The 22163-nt window shown below is 41.4% G+C and overlaps 1 protein-coding gene across 1 annotated transcript in view; it reads left to right on the top strand.

Moving 5' to 3' along the window:
• DIAPH3 (diaphanous related formin 3) overlaps window positions 1–22163 on the top strand; it is a 1160230-nt gene that overhangs the window by 285906 nt on the left and 852161 nt on the right. The window contains exon 6 of the mRNA XM_073614238.1: window positions 14803–14877. Within this exon, the coding sequence (XP_073470339.1) occupies window positions 14803–14877 (75 nt within the window). The remainder of the gene's footprint in view (window positions 1–14802; window positions 14878–22163) is intronic.

Below are 22163 nucleotides of genomic sequence, written 5' to 3'. Positions count from 1 at the left end.
TCAAGGGTTAACCACTGGCTTGGTTCATAAACAAGCAAATTCAGGTGATGCATCGTTAGAGGAAACATTTTTGGGCATGCATGTATTCTCTTGCCATTGTCTAACCCACTTATGCTTGTGCCTAAACCGTCCAGCACCCAGCTTGGGTAACTCCATCAAGATATGGCTTTCTCCACTCTGGAACCAGGGATCTAGTATTATAGCTGAATATTGCACCCAAGATACTAGACGGCACTAGCTTAGGCGCATACTGGAACTCTTTATTGTAAATTCACACAGAATATATACCATGCAAGATCAGATAAGCCTTTGATCACATTACCCTAACAGTACAAACTGTAAACAGGAATATAAGTAACATAGCTAAGGAATAACCTACAATAAACCGTATGCTAATCTGCAGCTAGCAACTAATAGCTGAGTGTGATCTTATTAACATGAACTAATTAACAACTAGTCACTTAAACAAGCCAACATGGCCATACCGTTTGGCACCCAGCCCACAACTCTGGATATATTAGACATCATCCTAAGCATAAACATACAACATCCCATAATGGTTTGCTGACAAGGTAAAGTGGTCACAATACTAATCACATCTGCAAGAAATTATCAGACAGAGAAACAATAAGTGACTCAATTAATAATAGGAATGCACACCTAGGAGGCACACAGTGAGAGACACATACTTAACAAAAAACACTTAACACCTTAATAAACAGACTAGTAGGAGACCCCAGTATCAGACTGGTTTGAGCAGATGATATTAACATTGACTCTGAGTCTCACAGTCTGAAGCAGTCATTGCTGGTTTGGGCTAAAAGGCCCCAAATCTGTATCCTGGACCTAGATTCCCAGAGTCTGTGTGTTTTGGGGTGACATAGATCCTAATTCAAAGCAAGACCACTTCAAGGGTCCCCCAGGCACACACCTCCCGAGAATAGAGCCCCATCAATAGCCAGGGCCCATAGTCAGTAGGCAAGAGGCTCAGCTGCTGTCCCCTTCAAAAGCCTCTGTCACAGTTGGGTCTGTCACAGAGGCTTTTGGACCTAGTCACAGTCCTTGACTAGGTCCACCACCTGCTAGGCACCAGAGGGCTCACTGCATTACAACACCTGTTGCTGAGTTAGGTCTTTACTGTCAGGCAGAACAATCTTAGCTTGATAGTGAAAGTAAATCCCTGGCTGTGTAGGGAGTGTGTGATCAGGTAAGTTGTCCCAACTCCCCCACCCACTTCCCGATACCACGGACCACTAATGGGAAAGCTGAGGTGGGGGGATGTTCAGTAGAAATGCCACTGACTATCGACTGTGGGAGGGGGGAATGCTGTTAAAAAACCTTGTAACTGAGCACTAACTGAGGGGGGTCAACAGCACTACCACTGACTGTCAATGGGGATGGAGGGTTAAGTAGCACAGGGGTTTACTGCTGATTTATTTTAAATGGGATTGACTAACTTAAAGCAATAAACCACACCGTGAAACTATGCTGCTATAGTGTGGCCCCTTTGAATTGTCAGTGACCGCACTTGAGGCCCTCTATAAGTTTCAAGTTGCACACCACTGGTCTAACCTCTGTCTTATTTGAATAAAGGAAATTTACTTTTTTTTTGCTGGCCATAAACCTTTCAATTTTGGTCCTGTTGGTAACTGAAGAAACATAATCACATGGAACTGAATGCTGCAAGGTAATTTCTATGTGGCAGATTCTGATGCTCTGTCCTAAGATTTTGTGCAATTTAAATCTAATAAAAACTTTAAACATTTCTAAAGCCCCGTACACGGTCGGACATTGATCGGACATTCTGACAACAAAACCCTAGGATTTTTTCCGACGGATGTTGGCTCAAACTTGTCTTGCATACACATGGTCACACAACGTTGTCGGAAAATCCGATCATTCTGAACGTGGTGACGTAAAACACGTACGTTGGGACTATAAACGGGGCAGTAGCCAATAGCTTTCGACTCTTTATTTATTCTGAGCATGCGTGGCACTTTGTGCGTCGGATTTGTGTACACACGATCGGAAATTCCGACAACGGATTTTGTTGTCGGAAAATTTTATAGCCTGCTCTCAAACTTTGTGTGTCGGAAAATCCGATGGAAAATGTGTGATGGAGCCTACACACGGTCGGAATTTCCGACAACAAGGTCCTATCACACATTTTCCGTCGGAAAATCCGACCATGTGTATGGGGCATAAGTGTTGTCTGTGAGTTTCTTGTGTAGATCTATGTGTTTAATTGTTGCCTGGATTGATTTATGAAGCAGGTTCTTCTTTAGAGCTACCCACATTTATGGCGATTTTTTTCTGTATAATAGACAGAGAACGCCACCTACCTCTTCTTGAAATTTGGTGCTTGTGACTGTTGCAAATTTTTTCTTCTTTTGTGTGTACATGTGTAAATGTGGTGCTACTATGTCAGATGAATATGTATGTTACTCAAATACTGCTATTTTAGGTGAATTCATGGTGTTCTCTGTTAAAAAAAATAAATAAATAAACGCACAAAAAAAATATATTTTGTCTAATTTTCCAGTGAACTCTTCACACATGCAAAAGTACTGTAAGTCCTACATAAACCTCCCTAGAAAAAAAAACATTAGAACTGTCATTCCCACTCACTGAAAGTAGCAAACTTGTTCATACATTTTCCCCTATAATGCGTATCATTCTCATATTTTTCCAGTTCGTAAATCATTAGTGTTTAGCTACAGCCACACACACCTTGATTTTAGGCAAAGATGAGGCTTATTGCAAACAACCACCAAGCACTATGCAGTTTTACAAATGCACATGCATCAACCTACGAGAAGGTTCTGTTCAGCTTGGTGTGCAGTTAGTAGTTTTGGACATGGCTGGCATCCCATATTCTGTCCATAGGGAATAGAAATCTAAAGATGTTGGTTAATAGTCATTTAGTGGAAACAAATTGTGCATTTGTATGATCCTTCCTTCTATGAAACCATTGATGGGAGAAACATGGAGGCTGCCACTGCTGACTTCTCGTTGTACAGCTGCTAGTTTGCCAACACCTGTGGTCATATAGGCCCTCTGGTTTCAATACTGGCAATTACTAACCCAGAGCCAGTGTGCAGTCTTTAGACTGTTTGCAGTTTTTATACAGACCAGCACAGTCACAGTAGACTTTACTTTGACTATGCTGGTCTGTATACTCAATCCAAGGCAAGGAACCATACACACCATAATGCAGTGAACTGGAACACATGCATTTTTGTTTGTTGAGATACGTTTCATTAGTAAGACTATTTAAAATGAATGGGCTATCTTTGCACGCAGGAAAACTTAGTATCACTTTTTTTTTCTTTCAGTGCAGACAGCACAATGCATTGAGCTTATTACGCTATTCGTTGATGTGTGCTACAATGCAGGTGAATTGCAGCACATTACAGATTAGCATTGCATTGCAAGTAACTTTGCATTGCCATGTACAACATCATATCTCTATTGTGGTAATGTGCATTTTACCGGAGTTGTGATATGTTATGCTTTCAATCAGCCTTGAAAGTTCTGTAGCCAGTAGGTCAGAATTATAACCAGGCAATTATCTTTTTTTTTTTTTTTTCATGAGATAGACTCTCTATTTCTTTTAAAGATTTACTTTAACACACTTCACACAGCAAGGGATTTTATATGCGTGTAAGCCCGGCCATAGACAAAGCAAATTTCTTTCCTGCATCCTCCTACGGGGCATTGTCTTCTCCCAGTGGGGGGAAATCCATCCCTGCTGGGAGAAGACAGTGATTATTGCCAGCAGCTATAGCAGCCACTTACGACAATGGCAAGAGAATCTGGCAGGCTGGCTGTACCCAAGTTGATCGGCCTAAATCTAATACACACAATGAGATTATCGGAAGAATCATCGTCTTCTTATTTTTGTTTATTGTTTTTGCATGCATATCGAAAATGAAGAGGTTACTAAAGTTAGGAAAATTCTTGTACAACAGAACACAAATTTGGATGCAATGTTACGTATTGTATTTGTATTGTATTTTCGGATGAAAACTGTACTGATTAAAGGAAAATCGTACAATCAGGCATCGTATGGGAAAATTTTTCGTGCTTGTCCCATCTGATAATTTTGCACGACCTGTTCTGATTGCCTTTTGAAAGCTGTGTACTAGTGCTCAGAATATGGTACAATTGCTTCAAAAGTAGTATTTTTCACACAATTTTCTGATCGTGTGTACTAGGCTTTACTGTGGGCTGGTTATGTTCCCCTGGTATATTCCCTGGTGGGGTGCTGCTGGGTAGAGGGGATAGGGACCAGAAAAGAAAATACAAAAAATTAAACTTACACCCAAGCACTTAAGCCCTCCACAAGAAAAATGTTGAAGCAATATTAAACACTCCCCTTTTTTTTTTTAAATAACAAACATGTTGTACATACCTCCTCTTCTTGGGTCCCCCGCCGGCACTCTTGACCCCTTCCTCCTGCAGAGTGTTGCATGCTATGGGGGAACCTGAGCAGGCTCACTCTCGAGCCGCTGCTGTTGTGGTTCATTCACACACAGTGTGAGTAGTTCCGAGGTAGTCTTGCTGGAGAGGAGAGTACAAGTTTGGATTGCTCTCTGAAGTCCTTTTTATAGACCCAGAATTTTGCAGATTAGAAGAGTTTTGGGTGAGAAGAACCTCCAAATCCTGATTACAGGAACTTTGGTCAGAATGGGAATTAACCTAAGTGCCTCAGAGTCCAGAAAAGTAAGCGGAAACATTCAGCTGCTGGCAGTCAGAGTGAGTCCAGCTCACGATAAGAGCTGCAAGATTCTGGCCAAAATGAGAATCACAATTTTTTTGCTTAGGATAAAAAGATCACGATTCTCGCAACGTAAAATCTTTCACATTATACAAAAAAATGGGCTAACTTTACTGGTTAGTTTTTTTTTTTTTTTTTTATTCATTTTTTCAAAAAAATTGCATTTGAAAGACTGCTGCGCAAATACAGTGTGACATAAAATATTGCAACAACCACCATTTTATTCTCTAGTGTGTGTACTAAAAAATATATATAATGTTTGGGGTTCTAAGTAATTTTCTAGCAAAAAAAAAAAAAGATTTTAACTAAAACCAACAAATGTCAGAAAAAGGTTTAGTGTTTAAGTGGTTAAACTTTTTTCACATACACACAGTCTATTCCATTGACAAATTGTTACAATGTTTATACTTAAGTTCATCTGATAAAGAATGTTTTGATTCTTTGCAGACTGGCCAGTTTTTCTCTTCCTTTCTTTTGAAGGCTGTGGCTTCAGAAGAGCAGAGAGAATTCTTTGCATAGAAAGAATTGTGATACACTTTAGTCAAGATCGTGATAACAATTCTTGACGATTAATCGTGCAGCTCTAGCTGGACACCTGTGCAAACAGTGTGAACTGAGTTTAGGATTGAGCCACTGTGGCTGAGTCGTTAAAGCCTCCAACTTGGGATCCCTGAACCCAACGGGAAACCCCCAAAAAAGTGTAACTGGTTTGGTGGCAGTGCACCTTTTAAGTAGTTTGGCAATTTTGAACCAGTGTATGGATTATTTTGTGTTTGCTGAAAATGAGCTATGTTTTTTCTGTCTGCCTGTTTTTGAAAATAAAAGGACTGCTTTTAGCAATACGGCAGGCTAACGCTCTAGAGCTACCTCATATAACAACTATTTGTTTCATTTACTAAACCACGCATGGCTATTAGTTTACGGGTACATTCAAAAGCAACCTTACGTGATGTTTTGTTGCTGTAATGTCATTGAAAAAATAATAATCAAGCACTGTGGCCACAATGATTAATGCCAGGAGTACAACACTTGTCAGCTTTTTTTGTAGTTGAAAACCTACATAGTTACACAGTAGGTGAGCGGAGTGATGGATTGAGTTATATATGGAAGAGTTTTGCCTAGAATCCTAGAAACAACATCTAGATCCCACATCGGTAGTTTAGGGTTAAACCTCTTTTCTTCTAATTTTAATGGGTGGCCATGTGTCTTGTTAAACTCCCTTCCGTGAAAAAGTTTTATCCCTATTGTGGGGTCACCAGTATGGTATTTGTATGTTGAAATCATATCCCCTCTCAAGCGTCTCTTCTCCAGAGAGAACAAGTTCAGTGCTCGCAACCTTAGCTTATAACTAATATCCTCCAGACCCTTTATTAGCTTTGTTGCTCTTCTTTGTACTCCATTTCCAGTACATCCTTCCTGAGGACTGGTGCCCAGAACTGGACAGTATACTCTAGGTGCGGCCAGACCAGAGTCTTGTAGAGTGGGAGAATTATCACTTTATTCCTGGAGTTAATCCCTTTTTTAATGCACGCTAATATCCCTTTTAGGGCCCTATATGTTATTTGGATTTTGTTAGGCCTCATGTATACTGCTGCTGGTAAACGGACGTTTAGGAGCAGTTGGGCATTTTTTTCAACTGCTACTGAACTCTCCTCTGTTATCTTATCAGTACATGTACACAGGTTAGTTTATAGTTTCTAGGCAGTTGCGTTTAGAGGCTTTTTTTGGAAGCCAAAAAAATCCGTTCAGAAGCTGTGTTTAGATGCATTTCAAACGCCAAACGCGGTAACTCTTTTTTTGCCGAGTTTCGTTTACAGGCGTTTTTCATTATTGGCTATTTTGAAAAAAAAATAAATTTTTTTTTCAAACACTTCTGGACACAAACACGGCTAAACGCAGCATATAAATGTGGCTAAACGGCCGTTTTTAGACGTCGGCTTCTAGCTGTCAAGTTAAAAGTTAAATCGTTCAGGAGAAGTTGAATAACGTCCCGCGTACATGAAGCCTTAATCTGTTGTAACTTAGCAAGTTATTTGGCCTTCTTTAATCACTCTGGTGTAACATACATCCATTTTTTAATATGTGGGCTTGTTTTTTTACAAAACAGCGTGTTCCTCAAAACCTTTCAGCTTTCTTTGTGAGATTATTTGTAAGCTTGCCATTAGTAGGTCGAAATCCAGCAATTATTACTTTTTATATTATCAAAAAGTAGTTGGAATCTTAAACAAGTTAATAAGAATATGGAACGATTGTAAGTCAAATTGTGAAAAATGAAACATTTACTTTATTTGGTGTCATCCTGAGGGCCATGTAATTAGAAAAATGAACAATGTTTTCTGCCTGAGCAGAGATATTAGTTTGTATTCATATCTAATTACTCTGTCTTGTACCCTCTGTATTTTTTTTTTTTTAAAGATTTTTTTTTATTGTGTTTTATGCATGAAGTGTTTTAATGAATGCATGTTTTATGTACAGTATATGCAGTTTGTTTTTATAAAACCAGAAAAAAAAATCAATAAAGGGCGTGTAAATGCAAACCGTAAAATATATGAAAAATATTAGTCATTTGAGAGATGTATTCAAAAAGACAGTATAGTCAGTGATTTGCTCAGGCCGAGCAAACTGCGTGCAGTAATTTTTTAGTAATAATCGTAACAAAACTGGTTAAACTGGGCATTCAAATAAAAAGAGAAAAAGGGAAAGTTTTGTGGGTACATCTGTAGGAGTCATGCAAGCAATAGGTTCCGGTCTGTCCCCTCGATACCTATGAGATCTGAGACCAATAGATAAATACCACAGGGATGTCCACCACACGTGGAGAAATGTGCTTTTTTTTTGTCTGCAGTTGTGGAAGCACAATGGTGAGCAATTAGGGTTTGCAATTAGGGCCACAAGATGCCATACGGTTAGTATTTTATAATTTGTTTCCACTGGTAGAACGTTGGTGGAACCAGATTTGGTGGACTCCCATATTTGGGTCCAGTCTATGCGTTGTGCCTAGAGAAATGAGATCAGACCTATAGTGTGTGGGTCTAGTTTCTAGTTGTGGGTCTGAGGTGCACTTAGTTTCAAAAGATATTAGCATCAACAGGCCTTCCAGACAGCATATGTTTGTCCTCAGATGTTTTATTTGAAGATAGCAAAATATCTTGTTATGTGCTAATTTATTTTCCTGCTGTAATTGTGCAGATGGTTTCACACCTGCATGAGATTTCCATGAAGTCCATAAGAGGTTTATGTGTGGAGACTGTCAGAAAATTGTACAATGCCCCAGACTGTCCAGAGGGGGAGCCAGAAAAGAATAATTACGCCAATGGGGTTGCAACTTTGGGCTCTTAGAGACACCAAAGTGGGAGTTAGAGACTGGACATAATATTTTGTTTATATATTCTAATTGAGCTGCCTTATAATATTTTAGGACATGTGGCAGGCTGACTCCCTAAGAGCTTACTCATTACTAGAATACACACTGTGCCAGCCTAGCGCTGTGCTATATGAAAATTACAATTTTGTGCTGTAAAGAATGGAACATTGCCATGGGCATCCAGACTGGGAGGGTGCAGAAGTAGTATTGTATAGAAGCTTAGGTAAATATGTCTCCCCAATGAGGTGAGACAGCCCTGTGATAGAGTAACATTAAAGCGATAGTAAAGCCCGATTGATGATTTTTACCTACAGGTAAGCCTATAATAAATGATATTCACCCTGGATGCAGACGGTGACGTCACCGGTACATGCAAGGGTCCGGCATACTTTGCCGGACCTTCAGAGATTCAGGCCGGAAGCAATGGCTCCCACGCACTAACCTGAAAGGAAGACCAGGGGAAGATGTCAGCCCTCTCAGTGGTGAGAGTGCGCCGTTAGAAGGCTTTGTTACAATTTAAGCATTTCATAATGTGCTAGTGTGCAATGCATTTTTTGTAAACAGCTGTGAAAAATAGCATGGTTGGAGTAGATTGCCATGGCTAAGGGCTCTATCTCTAATGCGAATAGTAACAGTGATAGGGGACACACTTGACGGGTGCCCCTGCCTATAGGGAAGTGAATGGATTTATACCCCAAGTGTTTGATGTAATCCTGAGGTGATTTGTAAAGCTCTGAAACCCAGCAACAAAAATGAGGACCAAAGTCCCATCGAGACAGGAGGTGGAAGGGAGAAAGCCAAGAAACTGAGTCAAAGGCAGTCTGTAGATCCAAAGAAAGCAAGAAGAAAGGAATGTTAAGTATTACTGCTATATGCATCAGGTGTAAGATGTATGCTATTAGCCTGGCAGATGGTTATGAAACTGACTTGGTCCTTGTTAATTAAGCGGCCTATTACCAGGTTGAGGCGGGTAGCAAGTGTTTTAGCTGCCTGATGTTTGAGAATTGCAGAGTTTTTTTTAAATAATTTTACTTATGCAGTTTTCTGCCCCTGCATGCCATTTGAGGGACCCCTAAACAAGTCCAAACTTGCCCTCTTGTCACTTAGCACTTATCCTGGTAGGCCTCCTCCGCTTGCTTTTTTAGAGTGACAACACAGCATTACCTCTATACAATTAAATGTATAGAATGTGTGTGCTATAACTGCTTGGGTTACAATGACGTAGTGATATTGTAGTGATTCTTATTGTTGCTTTTAGTGTTGTTAGGGACAGAATATTCAGTTATATTCAAATAGTCTGTAGTTGCACTTTAACGGTTCCAAATGCTCGTTCTTCAGAAATTAAACCGTATTTCTATTAACACTTTCACTTTGGTTGCATTACTAGAAAAAGTTGATTAAGTGTATGTTCATTTTACTACAGTTATCATTTGAGGTGATGCAAGTTCAGGGTTTGAATAACTGATGCAGGTTTCAGCCTAGTTTACAATTTTACCTTCTGGTAACAGAGATAACTGCTAGCTGTAATAAACCTTGTGATTGCGAGAGATACAAGACAGCAAGAGAGAAATGTGTGCAGCTGTCATAGATCTGTGGAACAGCAATATACAAACAGTTTGCTATGCATGCCTTTTAATGGTTAACAGCTTTTTGGTGCCTCTTTGGGCACCCCCCTAAAGGATGGTATGGGATTAAAAGTACTCTTATCCCAACAAATGAAGCCCAAGCCACAGACTTATCTAAACCACTCTTTCCCTCTCTGAGGCCCAGAAGAGTTCTTTTTTTACTCCTAGACTTAAACCTCCATGTCCAGACCCAATCCAGGGGCTCTATAAAGGCGAAAACCTTGGGCCTCGCATTTACAAATTCTCTTCACCCTAGAGGGATGCCCCCAGTTTCAAAAGTGGAGGGATATCAGTTGACCTTTGTGGACACCTGTTTAGAAAGCAACTTTGATGCCTGGATAAGAGAATTGTTTTTTTAGAGGCTACAAGCTACAATTCCACTTTCTTCCCCCTCATCTTACCTGCATGTGTTTTTACGTAGGCAAGTGGTCCTGCTTACCGCTCTTTCAGATTTCTTGAACCCGGAAGTCAACATTTCTGTGTTCTATAAACAAAAGGGACATTGCCACTATCTTAGACCTGAAGACTTTAAATGTCTAAATGTTCCCAGCTGTAATTTTAGTTTCTTTTTTTCACCCTGCCTCTTGTTGTCAAACTTTCCAGCTGCCTAAGATTGGAACACCACTATGCTACGCTGGAGCATTTCTAATCTCAAGGGGTCATAAACATTGTCCTAGAAGGGGGTTAGGTTCCAGGGTTTATATTTAAACTTGTTCACTGCCCCCCAAGGCCAGAGGGAGGGCCTCTGTCCCATACTAGATCTAAATGATTTGAGCACCTTCCTTCGGGTACAACAATTCTGCATGGAATATGTCGGGTCATTCATTGCTTACCTCCATTCCGGAGACCTCCTAGCCTCTGTGAACTTTAAGAGTGCCAACTTGCATGTCTCCATCTTCCAGCGCATCAGAACTGCATACATTACCAATTTGTTGCCCTTCCCTTTGGTCTGTCCTGGCTTAGTAGAACATCAGGTTCAGTGCTGTCTGCCGTGCACATCCCAGGTGTGGAAAATTGGCAGGTGGACATCCTCAGTCGTAAACTTCTGGAATGGTCTGTACACTGTTATTTATTTATTTATTTTTTTAGAACCTCTGTCTCAGTTGTGAGATTCTGGAGTTGGGACTTACGGTTTTTATGTTCTGCAACAAATTGTACAGGTTTGTTTCTAGGTCCAGGGATCCTCTATGCTTTGCCTTTGATGTTCTAGTTATTTTGTGGAAGCAGTTCAACCTGATGATATACTCCTTACCTATTATGAAACTCTTTATATATCTGCTTTGCAAGATTTTTGGGGAGGGCATTCTGTTGGGTCTCAGTGCATCAAACCTGCACAGGAGGACATTGTGCTTGGACCTCAGTTGATTTCTGGCAGACTCTTCATTAGTCAAGATCATCTGTATCACCTGTACCAAGGACCATTTTACTACACTGCTTCTGGGTTGCTAGTTTAAATAGCCTGGCTGTTGAAGCCTAGAACCTGAAGGGGCAGGACCTTACCCGATTTAGTTAGTCATGCGCTCTTAAAACCTAGGAGAATCGACTTCTTGCAAAATGTACCATTGTACCTGGAAAGAATATTTCTCATGGTGCAAGACAAGGTAATGCCATCACAGAAAGTATTCTATGGGTCAGTTTGTGTCTTTTCTCCAGTCAGGTCTGCATCAACATTTGTTCTTCTCTACAATTGTCAATTCTTAACTCTCAGCCCTTTTTCAAAGACAGCTCGCCTTTCACGCCTTTGTACAGGGCGTCTCCCACATTTCCCCCCTGTATGTCCCCTATTGACATCGTGGCATCCCAATTTAGTTCTGGCTGTTATTAGGCAACCTCTGTCTGCTCCTTCTCATAACTTTGCCTTCTTCATCACTTCTTCAAGGTGTGATTGAGAGTTGGCAGTTTTAGTCTGTTAAGAGCTCTTTCTTTTAGTACGCAAAGACAAGGTTGTCTTTGAGGCCCAAGGTCCCCCTTTTTCCCTAAGTGGTTTCTTCCTATCAACTTTTTATGGACATTGTTGTACCCTTTTCACTCTTTTGGCTGCTCCGCGATATCCATCGGAGATTTTTCTCCATTATCTGGATGTAGTAAACACTGTTACATCTATCTCTCAGCTACTGCTCTCTTTAGACAGTCTGCATTCGTTTGTAATTCTTGAGCGTGCCCCTAGGGGACAGACTGTTTCCTGTTCCACTATCATCAGTTAAATTTGGCAGCTGGCCAGTCAAGCCTTGGCTTGAGGACTTAAAGTTTCCCCATCAAAGTGCACTCCACCAGATCAGTTAGCGCTTCTTGGGCTCTTCAGCATCAGGCATTTGTTTCTCAGATTTGCAAAACTGCCACCTGGTCTTTAGTTTGCACATTCGTTAAAATGTTACCACATGCCGACCAGCCGCCTCAGTCGTACTGCAGCAGAATGGCATGGCTGGACGAAGCAACGTTATGTAATGCCGCTTTGCCCTGTGGCCACTAGAGGGTGCGCGAGCCGATGCAAGTGCCCGGCGGTTCTCGATCACCACCGGGCTCCCGCGATCGCCGCTGAGACACGTAGAACCCGGAAATGTGTGTGTAAACACACAGTTTCCGGTTCTCTGAGGGGAGAACAGACAGATCGTCTGTTCATACAGAGTAAGAAACAGACAATCTGTTATCTTCCCTGCACAGTCCCCATCCCCCTTCAGTTAGAACACAAACTAGGACACACTTAACTCCTTCACTGCCCCCTAGTGTTAACCCCTTCACTGCCAGTGACATTTTTACAGTAATCATTGCATTTTTAATTGCACTGATCGCTGTATTAATGCCAATGATCCCAAAAATGTTTCAAAATTGTCCGACGTGTCCGCCATAATGTCGCAGTCAAGATAAAAATCGCAGATCGCCGCCATTACTAGTAAAAAAAAAATTAATAATAAAAATGCTATAAATCTATCCCCTATTTTGTAGACGCTATAACTTTTGCGCAAACCAATCAATATACGCTTATTGTGAAATTTTTTTTTTTTTTACCAAAAATATGTAGAAGAATACATATCAACCTAAACTGAGGAAAAAAAATAGTTTTTTTAATGTATTTTTGGGGGATATTTATTATCGCAAAAAGTAAAAAATAATGCGTTTTTTTGTTTATAGCGCAAAAAATAAAAACTGCAGAGGTGATCAAATACCACCAAAAGAAAGCTCTATTTGGGATTACGTGGGAAAAAAAAGGACGTCAATTTTGTTTGGGTGAAACGTCGCATGACTGCGCAGTTGTCAGTTAAAGTGACGCAGTGCCGAATCGCAAAAAGTGCTCTGGTCAGGAAGGGGGTAAAATCTTCCAGGACTGAAGCGGTTAACAGGTGCAAGTTCAAGCCTCAGATGATGCCATTTGAGCCCACTCTGTTAAACTGTGGGCTTGTACTGCTTTTGATGTCCCACATACCTAAATGACAATCGGTGCGATGCCAGTGCTGGCAATCAGTGCCACCTATCAGTGCTGCCCATCAATGCCTATCACTGCTGTCGATCAATGCCCATCAGTGTCGCCTATCAGTGCCGCCCATCAGTACCGCCTATCCATGCCGCCTATCAGTTTCCACCAGTGCCGCCTATCAGTTTCCACCAGTGCCGCCTATCAGTTTCCACCAGTGCCGCCTATCAGTTTCCACCAGTGCCGCCTATCAGTTCCCACCAGTGCCGCCTATCAGTTCCCACCAGTGCCGCCTATCAGTTCCCACCAGTGCCGCCTATCAGTTCCCACCAGTGCCGCCTATCAGTTCCCACCAGTGCCGCCTATCAGTTCCCACCAGTGCCGCCTATCAGTTCCCACCAGTGCCGCCTATCAGTTCCCACCAGTGCCGCCTATCAGTTCCCACCAGTGCCGCCTATCAGTTCCCACCAGTGCCGCCTATCAGTTCCCACCAGTGCCACCTATCAGTGCCTACCAGTGCCGCCTATTTGTGCCCATCAGTGCCACCTAACAATGCCACCTATCAGTGCTCATCAGTGCCACCTATCAGTGCCCATAAGTGCGGCATATTAGTGCCACCTAATCAGTGCCCATAAATGCCACCTCATCAATGCCCATCAGTGCTGCCTCATCAGCACACATCAGTGAAGGCGAAAAATTACTTGGTTACAAAATTTACTGACAGAAAAAAAAAGTAAAACACTTTTTTTTTTTTTTCATTTTTGGGTTTTTTTTTTGTAAAAAATAAAAAAACCCAGCAATGATTAAATACCACCAAAAGAAAGCTCTATTTGTGTGAAGAAAATGATAAAAAAATTAGTTTCGGTACAGTGTAGCACGACCGCGCAATTGTCATTCAAAGTGCGACAGCGCTGAATGCTGAAAAATGGCTTGGGCGGGGGAAAAGGGGGGGGGGGGGTGTAAGTGCCTGGTAGGAAAGTGGTTAATGTACAATTAGGAAAACAGGATTTTTTACTTTTCTATCCCTCCACTTCTACTATTGAATACTACAAAACTGAGGCATAACAGGAATGGGAAGGGTTATGCTATGCTGTCCTTACAGCTTTGTTTACCAGTGTCCAGTATCCTAAAGACAGCAGCATAACACAATATATCTAAACAACTTCATCCTGTGTCCTTTAAGCTTGCTGCTACATGGGATCTGACTTGAAACCCTATGAGAGCCGTCTTAACTGATGCTACACAAGTCGCTCCGACTTTAGAAAATGTTCCCGCACTACTTTGCTCCAACTTGGGTGCGATTTCAGCTAAATAGCATCCAAGTTGGATCAAGTCAGAAAGGAAGTCGCAGGGCAAAGTCACAGGCAAAGTCGTACGGCTTTGCTGTTGCAGCAGTATGAACCGAGCCTTCGTGCACTCCAAAAAAACATTTTTTTTTTTCTTTTCTCCCCTATATTTGTAATGTCTATATGTAATTATTCATGGTATAGTGTGACAAAATGATGATCTATACAGTTTTTAAGTACTAATTTATTTTCTTATATCATTATAAATACATTATATAAATAATGTAGTATGAGTTATGAATACTATCGTATTAACATGTATACTTTCTTTTTTGCAGCTGGGTTGAAAACTTTGGTCACGACGGCCTTGGATTGCTGCTTGATATTTTAGAAAGGATGGTACATGGGAAGAGGTAATGTTCTTTTTCCTGTTTGATTTATAATATGCTTAGTACATTAAAAATTAAAATTCCATAGATGTCCATAGATGTCATTGACTGGAAACCTCTGTTAGATTGCTGATATTGGTAAAAATGTTTACATAACTTTCTTACTCTCATTTACAATAGATTTTTTTTTTGATTTGTCTCCACAATTTGGTTCATATTTGAAATGCACATGTAAAAAAAATAAGATTCCTTTTTTTCCCCAACGGTAACTTTTTGTCCTAAAGTAGCTATGGCAAAAAATAGTATTTTATTGCTATAGGTGTGGTCTTAAAAATAACCTGTCAGGTTAGAAGCTGCCATTGCTAAATTGTTTGGAGGTACATGCGCTGGAGCTTTTGTCTTTATCTTCCAGTGACAGCTTGGTGAGCCATCGACCTGGAACATGCATGTGTCAAGATTGCTAATATGCACAGGATGGGTGACTAAATAGTGAAGCTAGGATCAAGATCACAGTCACCAATTTATATACTGTCTAGCATTCTCCCCTTTAATAGTTTCTTTATGGATTTTTTTGAGTTGAAACTTGGTTTTTAGTTAGAGCAGGAATTCTACTGTCTATTGGCTGAATAGTCATCCCCTTGATACAGTATGTTCACTGATCTATTTCATGTCATTTACTTACCTACCCAGTTATATTATAGGTAGCCAAAATAACTACAGATTAGATAATTTATTGGAGTAAAGTTTTTCTGCAGTTATTCCATGCTAAAATTGTAATAACCCCTACTTATCTCATGATCAATACACTGGTTTATTGCTTTAGTTAAAGCGGACCTTCAGTAATTTTTTTCATCTTCCCATCTATTAAATCTTCTGCCCTTGTTGTTTTCACTTTTGACAGTAAAACATTTTTTTTTCTGCCAGTGAATACCTTATACAACCCACTTCATGTTTCTTGTCTCTTCATTAGCGCCCCCCCCCCCCCCCCCCCCGGCAAACTCTCACGAGAGTGAGAGAGAGAGCTGTGCATGATGTCATCAGCTTAGGCTTTTTACCAGACAAGAAACAGGAAGTGGGCTATATAAAGTATTTACTGGCAGGGCAGAAGATTTAATAGATGGAAAGTTGAAAAAAATGACTGAAGGTCCACTTTAAGCTAAAACATTATACTCCTGTTCTTTCAAAGACACAATTAACATACACTTTAGGTCTAAAGTATATAGCAGTATGTTGCAGTCTACAGTCTTCAGTATGTTGCAATCCACAGAATGTTATAGCACTATGCAAAAAACGAAAGAGGATGGATGTCTCTCTCCAGCTTTCCTGGTGTTAGGCCCCTTTCATATGATCGGACCGTTCAGGTCCGCCTGTCAGTTTTGACGGCGGACCTGAGCGGGCGCTCCATGTTAGCCTATGGAGCGACGGATGTCAGCGGAGACATGTCCGCTGACATCCGACCCGGTCCGATACGCAAAAAGCAGACGGATGGCCCTACGTCCAGATCCGTCGCTATCTGATCGGGTGAGATCTGATGAAAATGGACATGCTGTCCGTTATTATTCCGATCCCTCCATAGGCGGCAGTGGCGCCTGACAAGCCCCTCCCCGCTCAGTGAGCAGAGACGGACCTGTCATCCGCCGGCTCAGCGGAGATCAACGGACAGATCTCCCGCTGAGCCGGCAGACTGAGGCGGGCTCCGTGGAAACGGAGTCCGCCTCGTGTGAATGAGGGCTAAGGGTCCCTATGGAGATTTTTCACTTTATTCAACAGCTGCTGTTAGATTCAGGCCAGGTGTCTAAAATGCTGTAAGTTTTATTAGTTGCTGAGAACTGGTCTTCCCAAGGCACTCTTAAAACATTGCTTGTACTGCACTGGAGTGTGCTGTATTTGTTCGGATAGATCTTTAGAAACCTGTGGATTCACAGCAGATGCATGTTCCAGGTCCCAAGCAGATGAAACCCAATAACCCACACATGCACTAAAGATTCAGCTAAGTAGGATGTTATCCGCTGGCTTGCTGTACCAGTAGAATTCCTATTAACACAACAGCCTATTCTCTGTTATTGCTAAAGCCTGAAGTACTTTCCAGTTGTTTGCTGTGTTCTGCAGCTCAGGTTTATCTGTCCCCCTTTTAAAGGGATTGCCCTAACTGCTAGGACCCCTACTCTTAGGTCCATGATTTAAAAGGAAATTATCACATAACTTCTCATATTTGCCTGGGCTTTCCTGAGCACATTGAAATTGTTGCTGCTACAGCACAATTCACTATTGAGCAGAGCCTGATTGCCCCAGCCATCCAAAAGTCAGTGAATTAATCTCAGTGTATAGCCACCTTGCAAGCACGGATCATGTCTCATCTCAGGCAGAAATAAGACCGATTGCCACATGGCCATTGATCGAAGCGCTTAAATGGTTTACTCATTAAGAAACCTTTTCCTATACTTTGGAAGGTTTTATGTCGCAGCTTGCTCAACTTGGGAACCAATCTGACTGCAGGAGCCTAAAGGCACCGCCTGCTTCCACTGAGGTCTTATATGACTAAGATTCCAAGGTTCTCCATTCTGATTAGGCCCAGTTCTTGAAGCAAGAACTAACTTCAAAGAATGTTCCTTAGCACCTTAAAGAGGAGCATGTGTTCCAGACTCTCTGTTCCTTAGCACCTTAAAGAGGAGCATGTGTTCCAGACTCTCAAGTTCCTTTGTGATTCTGCATTGTCTGAAACCTCTTGGTTTCTCACCTTTGTCCTTATGAATGGAAAACCCTGGTTGAAATGTTTTAAAAATGATAAAGCCTCTAACAAGTCCCCGCTATGACGTAATAAACTCTTTAAAATTACACTGGACTAAATTGTTAAAAACAACTGGGGAGAAAGAGCACCCATCTGTGGCAAATTTGAAAGCGTAGAAACCCGCAATGCAAGGGCACTCCCTCCCTTTCCCTGTACAAGTCCACTTAGGTTGAAGGTTCCTCTTCGCCTCCACACACTTTTTTGTCCACAAGGGTTTGCCTCCACCGGCAGTACTCAAAGTGGGTTAATGCCTTTTAGCTTTTGTGGGTTTTTGAGGTGACGTATTTCAGATAATTGAATGAAACAAGGGAGTAGCCTCATGCTACAAGGTAATCTTCCCATCCCCTTCTCCCGAGACATTTTTTGTTTTCAATGTTCTGTTGATGCAGACCTCAGAAAGGCCATGCACATTCTGTCATCTCAGGGATGAATCCCCCCCCATTCCTTCCATTGGGGCAATTTTGGGTCTTCCATGTGAATCTTTTCTCAGTTCCCAAGAAAGTATTTGTTCAAGCTAGGCCTCAATACATTTGTGCGCTCCCAAAAGTTTCAGCTGGATACTATCTGTTCTGTGGTCACCTTCATTCACCAGGCCAACTTTTTGGCTTCCGTATGTGGATTTTCATAAGTCCTCCCTAATACCAATTCATCACCTCCAGTATATAGGTCTCATCCTGGACGCAATGCAGGCAAGGGTTCTCCTTCCTAAGGAAAAGGTATCAAGACTACAGAATCAGCGCCTCAGGGCTTGCACAAGTTGTATGAGGATTCTGATCCTTATTGTGTTTTGCAGAAAGCGATCCTGTTTGCACAGTTCCACAAGAGAATCCAACAGAAGCAGGTTCTTTTGGTAGTGCATAAGTTGCCTGCTGTCTTTGGACAGGGTGCTTTACTCCGGCCACAGGCTCAAGCTTCTGTAGTGTGGTGGCTCAACTCCCCAGCTTTTTCAGCAGGCAGGTACTTTATCCCCTGTTTTGGAAAGTCATCACAATGAATGTGAGCTCATCAGGCAGGAGTGGAGTTTCCGGCTATACTTATCCTGCAGGGACACTAATCCCTGTTTTATCTCACAATCAACCTTTTGAAATTTGGGATGACATGGATATCCTAACTTTGACCTTTTGACCAGCTGCCCAATTCCAGATTCATTTATTTTTTTGCTGTGATCTAACTTCCTGTTTTAAGGTGACTACATCCATTCTCTGATGTCCCACTGTATGCAGGAATGTAGCCACCCTGTATTGTTTGCTCCCAAGATGGACTTGGGACTATTGACTATGGCAGTGATGGCAAGCCTTGGCACCCCAGATGATTTGGAACTACATTTCCCATGATGCTCATGTACTCTGCAGTGTAGGCGAGCATCATGGGAAATGTAGTTCCAAAACATCTGGGGTGCCAAGGTTTTGTAGTGTGCATAGAGCAGTGCACATGACCGCAACTAGCTTGCACTGCTTGCCCAAAACAGAGATATTGGGGGGGGGGGGATGAGGATGGAGGACATCATAAGGATGCAGAAAAACATAGTCGCAAACATTTTAATGAAAAATGATTTACTGTATATGGCAGGGGGAACACAGTGGTTACTTATAGCGGCTATAACAGCCACTAATAATAATCACATGTAAAACGCAGCAACCTAGCTGTACCCAAGTTGATCGATCAATCAACTTGGGTACATTCAGTCTGCCCATACATAGTTCAAATCTCGGCTGATTCCTGCTGAACCCACCAAGATTTTAACTTTCTATAGCCGGCCTTATGTTCTGCAGAAGGCTCTGTGAACTTGTGTTTCCCCTTTGATTACTGTTGGGGTGTGTCCAACCATCTTTTTATAGACTGCCTTTGAATATCCTATCATGTTGACTGTGTCCCTTTTATAAATAATGACGTATTCAACATAAAAACCCATTTTCTGATATTCGTTGAGGGACACAGCTCCCTTCATTTTTGTGCAGCATGTTGCAAACGGTGTTGTTTTTTGGTGTTGGACATCGTCTTGCATTTTTACTATGTGCTACAAACTGCATAGGTTTGGTAAAGGTGGAACTGTAGAATATTGGGGTTAGCCTTTGTTTTGCTTACACATCCCATAGATTAGTCAGTTTTTCTTTTTTTTTTTATTCAACCAGCTGGTTGAACGAAAAAAAAAAAAAAAACCTTCCCCCATCTACATACTCGATGGGGATGGGGAGAATGCTCCCCTCCGAGCTATTGTATTCTGGTTTACCACCATCAGAATACACTGACCAGTGTTGTAGGCTATAGTGTGCAGTGCTGATCCAGCAGCAAAATCTGTCAGAGCTGTTGTACAGAAGTTGATCGAAGTACAACCTTCCTGCCCCTACATGGATCGACATTCAGCCAATTTCTGCTGAACTGGCCAAATTTCAATCACTATATGGCCAACTTTAGTGTCTGGGTCTGTACCTTATTAGACCTAATTTCCCTTTCTTTCTTTTTCTGTTGGCACAAGGAGGTTTATGCACCATTGTTAAGAATGCAAGCATATTTGTTAGCAGCATTGCTACTTTCTTTTCAGTTAACTGTTTAGTTAGGTAATTTTCTCTGTAACACTTTTCTGAACTCTAAATGTTTGATACAGATTTAAATGTTCAATTATTCTAGAAGTTCCCAATGTCAGTCATGCAGTGCTTCTTCACTTTACTCTCGGGCTTAGCCCTTAGCTTTCCTGTATGCCCTCTTGTTTAAGTACTTTCTATCCTCTAAAATTTTTATTTCAAACCTCTTATTCCCTTGATATATTTAAATTTCTGTATTGCCTCTATCCTCATTCAAGTTCTGAAAGATTGCTTCGTATCAAAGCCTACAAAATCATATAGAAGATAACACAAGTTTAAATATACTTTTCTTTAGCAGGTCTGAATAATGCATTTAACACGCCTTTGTCCAGCTGATGTATGTTCGGTTTGTGCCTTGAACCATTTCTAAGCATTTCCAATTGTTTTAAGTTCAGTCTTTAGAAAATGCAATCAAGTAAATTCATCCTTATTATAATTTTCCTCTTCTCACGTTTAATAAATGAGTCCCTTAGTGACCAATTTCATAGAATTTGGCTGGAAATTGCAGTGCACTTGAATAATCCCCTAATTCTCAAATATACTTTTTAAATCTATCTCCAAAATTGATAGACTCTGTAAGATAGGATAGGGAGGAGGATGTTGAGCACAAAGACATCATTTAAGTAAGCTATCTCACCGAGCAAACTCTGCTATAGTGTCTGTAAACCTATTGCGACAGGGCTGAGACAGGTTACGAGGTTAAATGACATTTATTGTGCAGTTTTGTAGGCATTCAGAAGAATTGGTAGATGGGCTCCAAATTGTTTGTCTTAAGCAGATAAAACTGGTTTGACAGTTTTTGCCAGGTTAGTTAAAGACTGGTCAGTGTCCTAGAACCCAGAGGTTTCATAGAGACTTGAGAGAAATGAAGTCTCTAATCCTTGGTCCATGTTTTGGTGGTGGCCAGCACCAGCGGATTGGGCAGCTGTGCACAGCCCTTATGTTGTTGCAAAGGAGCAGCCTGAGGTTTGCATGTTTGTGCACAGTGCTTGAAAAGTTTTTAAAGGAACATAAAGTGTCCCTAAAGCCTCGTACACACTAATATTTTTTTTTCTGTTAAACCCAGCAGGGCTGAACGAAAAAATCCCAACAGCTCAGGAGGAGCCACTGTACACTAACGATCCAACATTTGTACAGCAATCTCCCCTACTGTACTATTGTGTTCTGACAGGGAGACCCCCCCCCCCTTCCATCAGATCACTCCAGTCAGCGCTCTCAGCCATTGGCTGGGAGCACTGTACGGGAGCCGATCAGCAGACCTTTTTCAGTCATGCCCCTTCCACAGAAGTCGGCTGGATGGCCGGCTTCTGTTGGAGTGGCTCCAGTACACACGGGCCAAATGTAGCTGGTTTCTATTGAAACGGCTGATGCCACCTGATATTCGGCCAGTGTGTACTAGGCTTAAGCCTTAATGCTCCACCGTTTGAAGCTGGTTTCCACACTGTGGATGTATCATAAAGCTGCATAATGAAATACGCATAACCTATCTAGGTATATATAATGAAATACGCATAACCTATCTAGGTATATAGCATATCTAGGTTAGTAAATTTTGACGGCTTCAGAAAGTAATTTCTGTTTCAGTAGCCTCCTCCACACTTTTCTTTTGGCTTATCAAAGTCAATACTATATAGAAGCAGCAGAACTAAAAAATACATTTTGGATAGATCAAAGGAAGGTTAACCTGTAAGCCCTGCCGGCTTATTTTTTTTTCCTCCATATGTATTTTATTAAAGAGATTCCCTTCACTTTCTGCCCCATAGTCACAAAAGGAAGTGAGGGAAATTCCCAGTCTCTGGCCACTAGGGTCAACAAAACTAGTACCCGATTGGAATTAGATTTTCTTTCACTTTCAGTGATAATGGTCACCAGGACAAATGGAGAGCATGAGTCTCCCCAACAGGGACACACACAATAGTAACAAACCCACCTGGTGTTCA

The sequence above is a fragment of the Aquarana catesbeiana genome, linkage group LG02 (assembly GCF_042186555.1).
Source record: "Aquarana catesbeiana isolate 2022-GZ linkage group LG02, ASM4218655v1, whole genome shotgun sequence".
NCBI lineage: Eukaryota > Metazoa > Chordata > Amphibia > Anura > Ranidae > Aquarana > Aquarana catesbeiana.
Note: the sequence above shows the minus strand (reverse complement) of the source record. Positions and strands in the feature narration are given on the sequence as shown.